Below are 14,570 nucleotides of genomic sequence, written 5' to 3'. Positions count from 1 at the left end.
GGACCGCTGTCATCTCCTGGCCTCAGCCACCATCTGTACATGGGGGTTTGGGAGGATGGTGTCTAGAGACCCATCCTGTTCTGAGAGTCCGGGATTCAGGGTCTTTGTCAGAAAATATCTAAATAAACACCTTTTCTGCCTCAATAGGGGCTGCTCCAGCTCCTGAATCACCCACATGGAGAACTGGTTCCCCGAGGAGGGACATTCCGAGATGCTGGGAGACTTCAGTGATTATGTGAGTCAATGCATGAATGACTGAAGAATTTTTTCCACAGATCCTCTGGAAACACCCAACCTCTCGGCATAGTCTCCAATCAGGGCCATCAGAATAACGCTGAGACTGTGTCTCTTAGAATCTCTTTTCAGTGCGATAGTCTGAATAGAAAATAAAGAAACACATCTCCCCTCCCTGCCCTGGATGGCTTTCTCCTCTTTGGGAGGAAGAGGACAGAGCTTCATGGGAGAGGAGCCCTTGCCTGCTTTGTTCACTGCTGCTTCCACAGCATCCAGGGCAGGGCCTGGTGCACAGGAGGTGCTCAATAAGTGCTGAATAAAGAGAAGACTCAGCCACACTGATGGTGTACTCTCCAGAGATAAGAAGTGAGGCCTGGCCTGTCAAGGAGCAAGTCGCTCACTTTCATTTCCCTTATCCCTGGAATCAAAGGACTGAATGAGATGGAAAAGACAAGGACTGTGGAACCAGGTAGACGGGGATCCAGACTTTTCCCACGTTTACCAGCTGTGGGGCCCTGAGCAAACAGCACAACCGTCATGGCCTCAAATACTCTGATTTGTAGAAGGGAGTAAAATCAGATCATGTCCAGATCACTGTTGTACTGGATTCCTTTTTTTGCTCGAAGAGTGAAGGGCATTCTTGTTGACTTGTCAGAGACCAGGGGATGAGGACACCCAGGCCATACTCACCGCTCACAGTGAGATGAGTGCCTGGTCCAGACTTAAACTCCACGTCGCCCTGTTCTCCTTTCCGGAACTTCACACAGTAGTAGACACCAGTGTCTGCTGGGGTGATGTTCCTGATGCGGATGGAAAAGTCCAGGTTGTATCTCTTTGTGGCATCTGCAACACTTGTTACTCGGGGGGAGACACCTCCTTTTTGACTGTAGAGTATCTCCCGACCTGGCCCAGTTCCCCTGAACCAATTGATGGGCCCCACGGGGCTCAGGGAGGTCACGGTGCAGTGCAGAGTGGCCGTCTCTCCTGCTGCACCAGACACTGACCTCTCAGGCTGAATCACCTGCAGCTCCCCCTCACCTGCCGCTCCTGGAGGAAAACACAAAGCAGTTATGTATTCATCCTCATGTGATCCTGTAGGTTTTCTCAAATGTTTATCAACAATCAACAACAGCTTTCATTGTCTGACTGCACCATGAATGGGCCTTACACTCAGCACACTGCATGTACATTGCATGAAGCTTGCACAACGAGCCTGTGATGTAAGACGCTAATACAGGAGAGGAACCGAGGCAGGGAGGTCAGTGACGTGGCAGAGATGGGGACTCAGAACGTGAGCCCTCTCTGGAAGTGTCATGATCGACCCAGTATTCCTGGGTGTTCACTGTGTGTCCTCAGGGAGTGCTGCATTCTGTCCTTTGTATTAGGTGGGACCACGAGACCTCTTAGATCACCGAGTTGTGAGGAGAAGTGATGCGTGTATTTTGTATGTTATTCATTAAACTGCAAGTACCTTTATGGGCCAGCCTCTCTCCTCCCCAGGGATCCACATACTCGTGATAGAATTCCAACAACCTGGATACTTGAGTGACAGTGATGTTCAGAGCTCCCAACTTACAATGAACACTTAGTTTATGAAGATAGTAAAACTTTGTTTCAACTCCCTGGGATTTTTTCTGATGACACAGTCATGTTATATTAGTTACCTAAGGCAGATGTATAGATGTATAGAAAATTTAGTGACTAAAAATGACAGTTTTATTATCTTATGATTCTGGATATGAAGGGGCCAAAAACAGAATTCCTGGACTAAAATCAAGGAGCCAGTTGGGCTACATTTCATCTAGAGGCTCTGATCATTGCCTCTCCAAATTCTTGAGACTATCTACATTCTTTTTCTCAAGGTTTCTATCTTCTTATGACTCCAACTGGGCTTCCCTTGTCACTTGTCCTCCAACTTTCGCTTTCCTGCCTCCTTCTTATAAGATTGTATTAGGCTTACATTGATAATCAAGAATATTCTTCCCATAGCAAGATTCTTAATCACTTTTACAAAATTTTTTTGCCATGTACAGTAAAACATTCACTGGTGAGTATTAGGACATAGATCTCTTTGGTGGTCTATGTTTTGTTTACTTGATTTATAACTTGCTTTAATTTAACTATAGATTTGTAATGCTATGTTAATTTTGCAGTATAGAAAGTGACTCAGTTATACATATACATTTTTAATATATTCTCTTCATTATTTTTATCACCTGATACTGAATACACTTCTCTGTGCTGTACAGCAGGATCTTGTTTTTTATCCTTTCCTTATATAATAGCTTACCTAACCCCTACCCCATCTACCTTGACAACTCAAACTCTGTTCCCTATGTCTGTGAATCTGTTTCGGTTTCATACATAGGTACACCTGTCTCTCTATCTCTTTGGCCACAACATGCAGCTTGTGGACTGCATTTTTCTAGAAACTTCCATTTTTTTTCCATTTCTTTTAGGTTGTTGAATTTGTTCAAATTTAAGTCTTCATAGATTTCTTTATTTTTTCTTGTACTTATGTTTCCTTTTTCATTTCTTATTTTTTTAATTTGGGTTCTCTTGTATTTTCTTCAGCATTTTATCTCCTTTTTGAAATAATTGTCTATTAGACTAAAGAGGTCTATTTCATTTTCTTTCTCAGGTGAATTTTCTTGGTCTTTTAACTGGGCATGGTTCCTCTGCTTCTTCATTTTACTTCTATTTCTCTTATTCTGGAAGTTTAGGAGAAACAATTATCTCCTGTGGTCTTGGAGGGCTGTTTATACATGGGAGCATCCACATGTAGATTGTGTGGGTTTAATATTTCTGGTGCAAGGGCTGTTTTTAGTACATATACCTGTCACCTCTTTCCTCAGCATGAGCTGGCCATTGTTCCCTTATGGGGGTGTGCCCATGTGGTGTCTGATACCCAGTTTGGAGTTCTTGGTGGCAGTGGTGGCTCACGCGTGCCCCCCAAACACTCAATGGGAGTAGAAGCAGCTCATGACTCCACCTGGAGTCCAGGATGACAGTGGTGAAACAAATGCTCCAAAGTGGGGGTGAGCTTCAAACCCTGCCCCTGTGCTTACCAGCAGACAAACGGGCTGGAAGTGTAGGGCAGCTGCACTGACCATCTGTGCGTATCTCTCTATGTTTTAGCTGCTGCAAACTGGTTGCTACACTCTCCTTCAAGGCTCTGAGGTTCCCCATATCCCAGCTGATCTCCTTGCTATTGGGGGTACTTCCCAGGTTACAGGAAACTTTCTTCTTTCATAGCTCCCTCCCAAGTATACAGGTCCCATCCTGATTCCTTTCTTTCTTTTTTCTTCTCTTTTGTTTCACTCAGATACAAAGAGATTTTATTGCCCTTTCAGATGTCTGAGATCCTCTGCCAGCATTCAGCAGATATTCTGTGAGAATCATTCCACATGTAGACATGTTTTTTGATGTATTTGTGGGAGAAGGTGAGCTTCACATCCTAGCACTCAGCAATTTTGATGTTCCTCCTATGTCAGGGGGCTATTTTGTGTCTACAGTTACATAAACCAGTTGCCATAGCAAAAAATCTACATATATGTCATTATCACACACGAACAATGACAAGGCAACTTATTGAAATTGAAAGAAATGCTCTTCAAACTGTTTGTAAAATTAAACTAGATCAATCACAAAAGAGGAAATAAAATAGTCATAGGTACATAGAAATCAAACAACATGCTCTTCAAAAATCAACATGTCAAGGAAGAAATCACCAGGGAAATTAAAAAACACCTGGAGACAAATGAAAACATAAACACATACTACAAATATATATGAGATGAACAGAAAGCAGCCCCAATGGGATGGCTGAAAATGCAGACACTGAAGAACTTTACGCTGCAAGAAACTAGAGAAGGAAGAGTAAATAAACCCCAAACAGAAAATTTCAAATGAAAGGAAATAGCTGAGATTATTGAAGAGAAAAGTAAAATGTGAATAGTACAGCAGAGAAAATCAACAAAGCCAGGAGGGGTTCTTCAAAAAGATCAACAGAATTAAGCAAATTTAGCTAGATTGCCTAAGGGAAAAAAATCAGAGCGTGGCAACCCAAATAATTAAAATCAGAAATAAAAAACATACTAATAATGTCAAAGAAATAAAAGGGATTTTAAAACAGTTCTATGAATGATTAAACACTAAAAAAGTTGGATAACATAGATAAATTGGACAAATTCTCATAAGGACACAATACTGAAGCTGAATTATGAAGAAATAACAAATTAGAGTAGACCTGTAACTAGCAATCAGATTCAATTAATAATAAAAAACCTCTCAACAAAGAGAGGCCCAAAATTACTTGTCTTCACTGCTGCTAAGTCACTTCAGTCGTGTCCAACTCTGTGCGACCCCATAGATGGCAGCCCACCAGGCTCCCCTGTTCCTGGGCTTCTCCAGGCAAGAACACTGGAGTGGGTTGCCATTTCCTTCTCCAATGCGTGAAAGTGAAAAGTGAAAGTGAAGTCACTCAGTCGTGTCCGACTCTTCGCGACCCCATGGACTGCAGCCTACCAGGCTCTGCCGTCCATGGGATTTTCCAGGCAGGAGTAGTGGAGTGGGGTGCGAGTGCCTTCTCCGTGTCTTCACTAGTGAATGCTTCCAAATTTTTAAAGAAAAATAACAGTATCCCTCTTCAAACTCTTCAAAAAAGTCTTAAGAGGTGGGAGGACTTCTCAACTTTTTCAGAGTTCTATTGGCATTATCTAGATATCACAGTGACATAAACACATAACAAGAAAATACAGACCAATATCTCTCTTTTTCAAGTTCTTTTCTCATTTAGGCTGCTATGTAATATTGAGCAGACTTTCATGTGCTATACAGTAGTTCTTCATTAGTTATCCATTTTAGACACAACAGTCTGTATATGTCAGTCCCAAGCTCCCTATCTATCCCTCTCCCTAACCATTCTGCCCTCATAACCATAAATTTATTCTCTAAGTCTGAAAGAAACGTAAGGTTTATATTTTGTAAATAAGTTCATTTGTCTCATATTTTATCCTACATATTAGTGTTATCTTTTATTTCTCTTTCTCTCTCTGACTCGCTTCATTCAGTATGACAATTTCTTGGGCCACTCATATTGCTTCAAATGGCATTATTTCATTCTTTTTAGTGGATGAGTAATTGATGCTTTTTAACTGTGGTGTTGGAGAAGACTCTTGAGAGTCCCTTGGACTGCAAGGAGATCCAACTAGTCCATTCTGAAGGAGATCAGCCCTGGGATTTCTTTGGAAGGAATGATGCTAAAGCTGAAACTCCGGTACTTTGGCCACCTCATGAGAAGAGTTGACTCATTGGAAAAGACTGTGATGCTGGGAGGGATTGGGGGCAGGAGGAGAAAGGGACGACTGAGGATGAGATGGGTGGATGGCATCACGGACTCGATGGACATGAGTCTGAGTGAACTCCGGGAGTTGGTGATGAACAGGGAGGCCTGGCGTGCTGCAATTCACGGGGTCGCAAAGAGTTGGACATGACTGAGCAACTGAACTGAACTGAACTGAACTAAATGATCCATTACATATATGTACTAAGACTGTACAATGGAGGATAGGCAGTCTCTTCAGTAAATGATGCAGGGAAAGCAGGATAGCTACGTGTTAAAATGAAATTAGAACATTCTCTAGTACCATAAACAAAAATAAACTCAAACTAGTTTAAAGACATAAATTTAATACCAGACACAATAAAACACAGCAAAACAAAGACAAAACATTCCTTGAATTAAAAGCAGCAATATCTTTTCCCATCCATCTCCAAGAAGTAAAAACAAAGATAAACAAATGAGACATAATTACCCTCAAAAGCTTTTGTGCAGCAAAGAAACAACCAAATGAAAAGATAACCACATTTTGGAAGAAAATAATGGCACATAATGTGATCAGTAAAGGATTAGAATCCAAAATTTACAGACAGGCCATACAGCTCAGTAACCAAAACAAACAAACAACCCAAACAAAAAATGGACATTTCTCCAAAGAAGACATACCGATGACCGAAAAGCACATAAAAGGCTGCTCAACATTGCTAAATGTTAGAGAAATGCAAATCAAAACTACAATGAAATATCACCTCATACCAGTTAGAATGGCTATCATCAAAAAATCCACGAACAGTAAATGCTGGAGAGGCTGTGGAGAGAAGGGAACCCTCCTACACTGCTGGTGGGAATGTAAATTGGTACAGCCACTGTGGAGAATAGTGTGAAAGTTCCTTGAAAAACTAAAAATAGAGCTATCATATGATCCACTTCTGGGCATAAATCTGCAGAAAAACATAATCCAAAAGGATATATGCACTCCAGAGTTCATAGTAGCACTATCCACAATAGCCAAGACATGGAAGTAATCTAAATCTCTATTGATAGAAGAATGGACACAGACCAATAACTCACATAACTGTTGATGCAGCAATCCTCAATAAAATGTTAGAAAATCCAATTCAATAACATATTAAAAGAGTTATGCACCAGGACAAACTGGGATATATTGCTGGAATATAAAAATAGTTCAACATATGAAAATATATGTACTGGTGTTTTGTAGTCCATGGAGTCACAAAGAATCAGGCATGATGTGGCAACTAAACAACAATATGAAAATCAAACCATATATTTTGCCACTTTAATAGAATAAAGAGAAAAAACATTGATGCTGAAAAAGCACGTAACAAAAGTTAACATTTTCTGTGATAAGAAATCAATAAACTAGGAATAGATGGAAAATTGCCCAATAAATGAAGTTGTATATGAAAAACCCACATTAACAGCCTCATTGATGGTGAAATTCTGAAAGCTTTTCCCCTAAAATCAGGAACAAGACATGCCCACTTTTGCCAGTTCTAGTCAACACAATACTGGAAGTTCGGAGAAAAGTGATTAATTAAGTAATATGTATAAAAGGTATTCAAATTGGTAAGAAGTGAAATGATCCTGTTTGTGTGTGACATGATTTCCATGTAGCAATTCTAAAGATTCCAACATTAAAGACTGGTAAATCTAGTAAATAAATTTGGCAAAGTATTGAGATACAAAGTCAACACACAAAAATCAGTGTTTTTTCCTACATACTGCTACTGCTACTGCTGCTAAGTCGCTTCAGTCGTGTCCGACTCTGTGTGACCCCATAGACGGCAGCCCACCAGGCTCCCCCATCCCTGGGATTCTCCAGGCAAGAATACTGGAGTGGGTTGCCATTTCCTTCTCCAATGCATGAAAGTGAAAAGTGAAAGTGAAGCCCTCAGTCCTGTCCGACTGTTAGCGACCCCATGGACCACAGCCTACCAGGCTCCTCCATTCATGGGATTTTCCAGGCAAGAGTACTGGAGTGGGTTGCCATTGCCTTCTCCTACATACTAGTGACAATGAATCCAAAAAAGAAATTAAGCTAGCAACTTCACTTATAATAGCTACATATTAGCTAAGTATAAAATACCTAGGAGTCAGTTTCATAATGGAAATGAAAGACTTGCCCATCACAAAGTACAAAAAACAATATTGTACATAGGAAATCCTAAAGATGCCACCAGAGGATGAACCTGGAGACTATTATACAGAGTGAAGTAAGTCAGAAAGAAAAACACCAATATAGTATATTAGCACATATATATGGAATTTAGAAAGATGGTAATGATGACCCTATATGTGAGACAGCAAAAAAGACAGAGACATAAAGAACAGACTTTTGTACTCTGTGGGAGAAGGTGAGGGTGGGATGATTTGAGAGAACAGCATTGAAACATGTATATTGCCATATGTGAAATAGATGACCAGTCCAAGGTCAATGCATGAAACAGGGCACTCAAAGCCAGTGCACTGGGCCAACCCTTAGGGATGGGATGGGGAGGGAGGTGGGAGGGGGTACAGGATAGGGACACATGTACACCCACACATGTACACCCATGGCTGATTCATGTCAATGTATGGCAAAACCCACTACAATATTGTAAAGTAATCAGCCTCCAATTAAAATAAATGAATTAAGTAAAAAAAGTTTATAGACCACTGAGTCTCACCACCAAAGATTCCAATTTAATTAGATTTGGATATGTTCATTCTCAGCATGAGGATTTTAAAAGTACTTAGGCTGGTTCTGATGTGTGCAAGGTTGAGAACTTCTGATCTAAGTCAGATCTTTCATTCAAAGGTGACCTGTGTGTATGCCATAATTCCTAAACGATCAAGGACAAATGCCGAAGAACCTAAAGAGATCAGAGGTGTAAAGATATGAAAAGCCTTCTGTAGCTATAGGCAACTTGTTTTCTCCATTATTTCTGATAATGATTTCTCACATATAGTCTCTCCTCACTATAGAGCTTAGCCTACTAAAATGTTGTTTCTGATCCAAACTCACACTTGTATACTTTGCTTTTGGGGTGAAATCACTGCTCTACTTTCTGTCTTCTGTTCATCTTATTCAATACTCATCTGACTCAATTCAGTTCAGTTCAGCCGCTCAGTCATGTCCGACTCTTTGCAACCTCATGAATCGCAGCATGCCAGACGTCCCTGTCCGTCGCCAACTTCCATCGAGTCAGTGATGCCATCCTGCCATCGCATCCTCTGTCATCCCCTTCTCCTCCTGCCCCCAATCCCTCCCAGCATCAGAGTCTTTTCCAATGAGTCAGCTCTTTGCATGAGGTGGCCAAAGTACTGGAGTTTCAGCTTTAGCATCATTCCTTCCAAAGAAATCCCAGGGTTGATCTCCTTCAGAATGGACTGGTTGGATCTCCTTGCAGTCCAAGGGACTCTCAAGAGTCTTCTCCAGTGCCACAGATCAAAAGATTCAATTCTTCGGTGCTCATCTTTCTTCACAGTCCAACTCTCACATCCATACATGACCACTGGGAAAACCATAGCCTTGACTAGATGGACATTTGTTGGCAAAGTAATGTCTCTGCTTTTGAATATGCTATCTAGGTTGGTCATAACTTTTCTTCCAAGGAGTAAGTGTCTTTTAATTTCATGGCTGCACTCACCATCTGCAGTGTTTTGGAGCCCCCCAAAATAAAGTCTGACACTGTTTCTACTGTTTCCCCATCTATTTCCCATGAAGTGATGGGACCAGATGCCATGATCTTCGTTTTCTGAATGTTGAGCTTTAAGCCAATTTTTTCACTGTCCTCTTTCACTTTCATCAAAAGGCTTTTTAGTTTCTCTTCACTTTTCTGCCATAAGGGTGGTGTCACCTGCATATCTGAGGTTATTGAGATTTCTCCCGGCAATCTTGATGCCAGCTTGTACTTCTTCCAGTCCAGCGTTTCTCATGGTGTACTCTGCATATAAGTTAAATAAGCAGGGTGACAATATACAGCCCTGATGTACTCCTTTTCCTATTTGGAACCAGTCTGTTCTTCCACGTCCAGTTCTAACTGTTGCTTCCTGACCTGCCTACAGATTTCTCAAGAGGCAGGTCAGGTGGTCTGGTATTCCCATCTCTTTCAGAATTTTCCACAGTTTCTTGTGATCCACACAGTCAAAGGCTTTGGCATAGTCAATAAAGCAGAAATAGGTGTTTTTCTGGAACTCTCTTGCTTTTTCCATGATCCAGCAGATGTTGGCAATTGGATCTCTGGTTCTTCTGCCTTTTCTAAAACCAGCTTGAACATCAGGGAGTTCCCGGTTCACGTATTGCTGAAGCCTGGCTTGGAGAATTTTGAGCATTACTTTACTAGCATGTGAGATGAGTGCAATTGTGCAGTAGTTTGAGCATTCTTTGGCATTGCCTTTCTTTGGGATTGGAATGAAAACTGTCCTTTTCCAGTCCTGTGGCCACTGCTGAGTTTTCCAAATTTGCTGGCATATGGAGTGCAGCACTTTCACAACATCATCTTTCAGGATTTTAAATAGCTTCACTGGAATTCCATCACCTCCACTAGCTTTGTTTGTAGTGATGTTTTCTAAGGCCCACTTGACTTCACATTTCAGAATGTCTGGCTCTAGGTGAGTGATCACACCATCGTGCTTATCTTGGTCATGAAGATTTTTTTTGTACAGTTCTTCTCTGTATTCTTGCCACCTTTTCTTAATATCTTCTGCTTCTGTTAGGTCCATACCATTTCTGTCCTTTATTGAGCCCATCTTTGCATGAAATGTTCCCTTGGTATCTCTAATTTTCTTGAAGAGATCTCTAGTCTTTCCCATTCTGTTGTTTGCCTCTATTGCTTTGCATTGATCGCTGAGGAAGGCTTTCATATCTCTTCTTGCTATTCTTTGGAACTCTGCATTCAGATGGCTATATCTTTCCTTTCCTCCTTTGCTTTTCGCTTCTCTTCTTTTCACAGCTATTTGTAAGGCCTCCTCAGACAACCATTTTGCTGTTTTGCATTTCTTTTCCATGGGGATGGTCTTGATCCCTGCCTCCTGTACAATGTCATGAACCTCATTCCATAGTTCATCAGGCACTCGATCTATCAGATCTAGTCCCTTAAATCTATTTCTCACTTCCACTGTATAATCATAGGGGATTTGATTTAGGTCATACCTGAGTTGTCTAGTGGTTTTCCCTGCTTTCTTCAATTTAAGTCTGAATTTGGCAATAAGGAGTTCATGATCTGAGCCACAGTCAGCTCCTGGTCTTGTTTTCGCTGACTGTATAGAGCTTCTCCATCTTTGGCTGCAAAGAATACAATCAATCTGATTTTGGTGTTGACCATCTGGTGATGTCCATGTGTAGTCCATCTGACTCAATACTGGTCAGTAAAATTCTCTTTGCTCTAAATGCTCAGCTGTTCCATTTATACTCCTCAAGCCCTTGGTGTACTAGCTTCTTCCCTCACTCATGACTGACATGTTACTGCTTTGTTTTTTTGCACTTTATCATTCAATAGCTCTTTAATGAACTCACTATAATAAACTCTCTTCATTAAAGTGAAAAAACAACAAACAAACAAACAAAAAGATGCCACCAGAAAACTAATAGAACTCATCAATGAATTTGGTAAAGTTGTAGGATATAAAATTAATACATAGAAATCTGTTACATTTCTATACAACAACAAAAGATCAGAAAGAAAAATGAAAGAAACCATCCCATTTACCATCACATCAGAATAAATACAATACCAAAAATCAACATTCTTAAGGAAATATAAGACATGTACTCTGAAAACTATAAGATGCTGTTGAAAGAAACCAAAGAAGGCATATGTCATTGAGTTGCTAATTTGTGTCCAATTCTTTGCAAACCCATGGACTGCAGCATGCCAGGCTCCCCTGTCCTTCACTATCTCCCAGATTTTGCTCAAATTCATGTCCATTGAGTCGGTGATGCTAACTATCTCATCCTCTGCTGCCCTCTTCTTCTTTTGCCTTAAATCTTTCCCAGCATCAGGATCTAGGACTGGAGTTTCAGCTTCAGCATCAGTCCTTTTAATGAATATTCAGAGTTGATTTCCTTTAGGATTGACTGCTTTGATCTCCTTGCAGTCCAAGGGACTCTCAAGAGTCTTCTCCAGCACCACAATTCAAAGCATCAGTTCTTCAGTGCTCAGCCTTCTTTATGGTCCAACTCTCACATCTGTGCATGACTACTGGAAAAGTCACAGTTTTGACTATACAGGTCTTTGTCAGCAAAATGATGCTTTTGGCTTTTAACATGCTGTCTTTTCCAAGGAGCATATTTTAATTTCATGGTTGCTGTCACCAACCATGGTGAGTTTGGAGCCCAAGAAAATAAAATCTATCGCTGCTTCCACTTTTCTCCCATTGTGTTTGCCATGAAGTGATGGGATCAGATGTCATGATCTTAGTTTTTTGAATTTAGAGTTTCAAGTCAGCTTTTTCACTCTCCTCTTTTACCCTCATCAAGAGGCTCTTTATTTCCTCTTCACTTTCTGCCGTTAGAGTGCTATTATCTGCATATCTGAGGTTGTTGATATTTCTAGCAACAATCTTGATTCCAGATTGTGATTCATCCAGCCTGGCATTTCACATGATGTACTCTGCATACAAGTTAAATAAGCAGGGTGACAATATACAGCCTTGACGTACTCCTTTCCCAATTTAGAACCAGTCTGTTGTTCCATGTTCTGTTCTAACTGTTGCTTCTGTAGACACATACAGGTTTCTCAGAAGACAGTTAAGTTGTTATGGTATTCCCATCCCTTTAAGAATTTCCCACAGTTTGTTGTGATCCACACAGTCAATGGCTTTAGGCTAGTCAATGAAGCAGAAGTAGATGTTTTTCTGGAATCTCCTTGCTTTCTCTATGATCCAATGAATGCTAGCAATTTGATCTCTGATTCTTCACATAAGGAAAGATATACCACATTCTCAGATTGGAAGAATGAATATTGTTAAAGTGACTATACTACTCTTAACCCCACCATAGAGCCATTGAGCAGACAAACCACAAAATGCAGAACAATTATGCCAAATAAATTCTCACACTGTTAAGTTCTAGGACCCACAACAGATTTCCCAACCTGGGGATCTGGCAAAGGGACAGAGAATCCCCAGGGAATTTGACTTTGGAGGCCAGAGGGATTTGATTACAGAACTTCCACAGGACTGGGGAAACAAACTCTTGGAAGGCACAAACAAAGCCTTGTGTGCACCAGAACCCAAAAGAAAGGAGCAGTGACCCCACAAGAGACTGATGCAGACTTGCCTGTGAGTGTAGAAGAGTTTCCAGCAGAGGTGTGGGTTTACAGTGGCATGCTGCAGAGTCAGGGGCACTGAATACAACAGTGCCTGCAAAAGGCCTTTTGAAGGAGGTCACCATTATTTTCATTACTCCCACCATAGTTTGGTCTCAGGTCAAATAACAGGGAGGGCACAACAGAAAATTGGATTAATGATTTACTGAGCGTAGCCCCACCCATCAGAACAAGACCCAGTTCTTCCCCACAGTCAGTTCTCCCATCAGGAAGCTTCCATAAGCTTCTTATCTTTATCCTTCAGAGCACAGACGGAATGAAAACCACAATCACAGAAAACTAATCAAACTGATCACATGGACCACAGCTTTGTCTAACTCAATGAAACTATGAGCCATGGCATGTAGGGCCATCCAAGGTGGTTGGGTCATGGTGGAGAGTTCTGACAAAATGTGGTCCACTGGAGAAGGGAATGACAAACCGCTTCAGTATTCATCCCTTGAGAACTCCATGAACAGCAAGAAAAGGCAAAAAGGTATGACACTGAAAGCTGAACTCCCCCAGTTGGTAGGTGCCCAATATTGCTACTAGAGAAGAGTGGAGATATAACTCCAGAAAGAAGAGACAGAGCCAAAGCAAAAACAATGACCAGTTGTGGATATGACTGGTGATGGAAGTAAAGTGTGATGCTATAAAGAACAATATTGCATAGGAACCTGGTATGTTAGGTCCATGAATCAAGGTGAATTGGAAGTGGTCAAACAGGGGATGGCAAGAGTGAACATTAACATTTGAGGAACCAGTGAACTAAAATGGACTTGATTAGTTCAGTTCAGTCACTCAGTCATGTCCGACTCTTTGCGACCCCATGAATTGCAGCACACCAGGCCTCCCTGTCCGTCACCAACTCCCGGAGTTCACTCAAACTCACGTCCATCGAGTCTGTGATGCCATCCAGCCATCTCATCCTCTGTTGTCCCCTTCTCCTCCTGCCCCCAATCCCTCCCAGCATCAGAGTCTTTTCCAAAGAGTCATCTCTTCGAATGAGGTGGCCAAAGTACTGGAGTTTCAGCTTTAGCATCATTCCTTCCAATGAAATCCCAGGGCTGCTCTCCTTCAGAATGGACTGGTTGGATCTCCTTGCAGTCCAAGGGACTCTCAAGAGTCTTCTCCAACACCACAGTTCAAAACCATCAATTCTTCAGCGCTCAGGTTTCTTCACAGTCCAACTCTCACATCCATACATGACCACTGGAAAAACCATAGCCTTGACTAGACGGACCTTAGTCAGCAAAGTAATGTGAATCTAATTCAGATGACCATTATATCTACTACTGTGGGCAAGAATACCTTAGAAGAAATGGAGTAGCCCCCAGAGTAAACAAGAGTCCAAAACGCAGTACTTGGGTGCAATCTCAAAAATGACAGAATGATCTCTATTCATTCTCAAGGCAAGTCATTCAGTATCACAGTAATTCACGTCTATGTCCCAAACACTAATGCTGAAGGTCTGAATACAAAACCACTAAGGTCTGAATACAAGACTTTCTAGAACTAACACCCAAAAAAGATGTCCTTTTCATCATGGGAGACTGGAATGCAAAAGTAGGAAGTCAAGAGATACCTGGCGTAACAGGCAAATTTGGCTTGGAGTACAAAATGAAGAGGGCAACGGCTAACAAAATTTTCCCAAGAGAATGCACTGGTCATAGCAAGCACCC

General features: G+C 41.3%; 1 protein-coding gene across 2 annotated transcripts in view; it reads right to left on the bottom strand.

Moving 5' to 3' along the window:
* The window catches only part of LOC138417585 (tyrosine-protein phosphatase non-receptor type substrate 1-like), a 38,476-nt gene that overhangs the window by 16,196 nt on the left and 7,710 nt on the right, over window positions 1-14,570 (bottom strand). For both annotated transcript variants that reach the window (XM_069548188.1, XM_069548189.1), the window contains exon 2: window positions 925-1,281. In XM_069548188.1, the coding sequence (XP_069404289.1) occupies window positions 925-1,281 (357 nt within the window). The remainder of the gene's footprint in view (window positions 1-924; window positions 1,282-14,570) is intronic.

Source organism: Ovis canadensis, chromosome 13, assembly GCF_042477335.2.
Source record: "Ovis canadensis isolate MfBH-ARS-UI-01 breed Bighorn chromosome 13, ARS-UI_OviCan_v2, whole genome shotgun sequence".
Classification (NCBI taxonomy): Eukaryota; Metazoa; Chordata; class Mammalia; order Artiodactyla; family Bovidae; genus Ovis; species Ovis canadensis.
The sequence above is the reverse complement of the archived record's forward strand: the minus strand, read 5'-3'. Positions and strand labels throughout refer to the sequence as shown.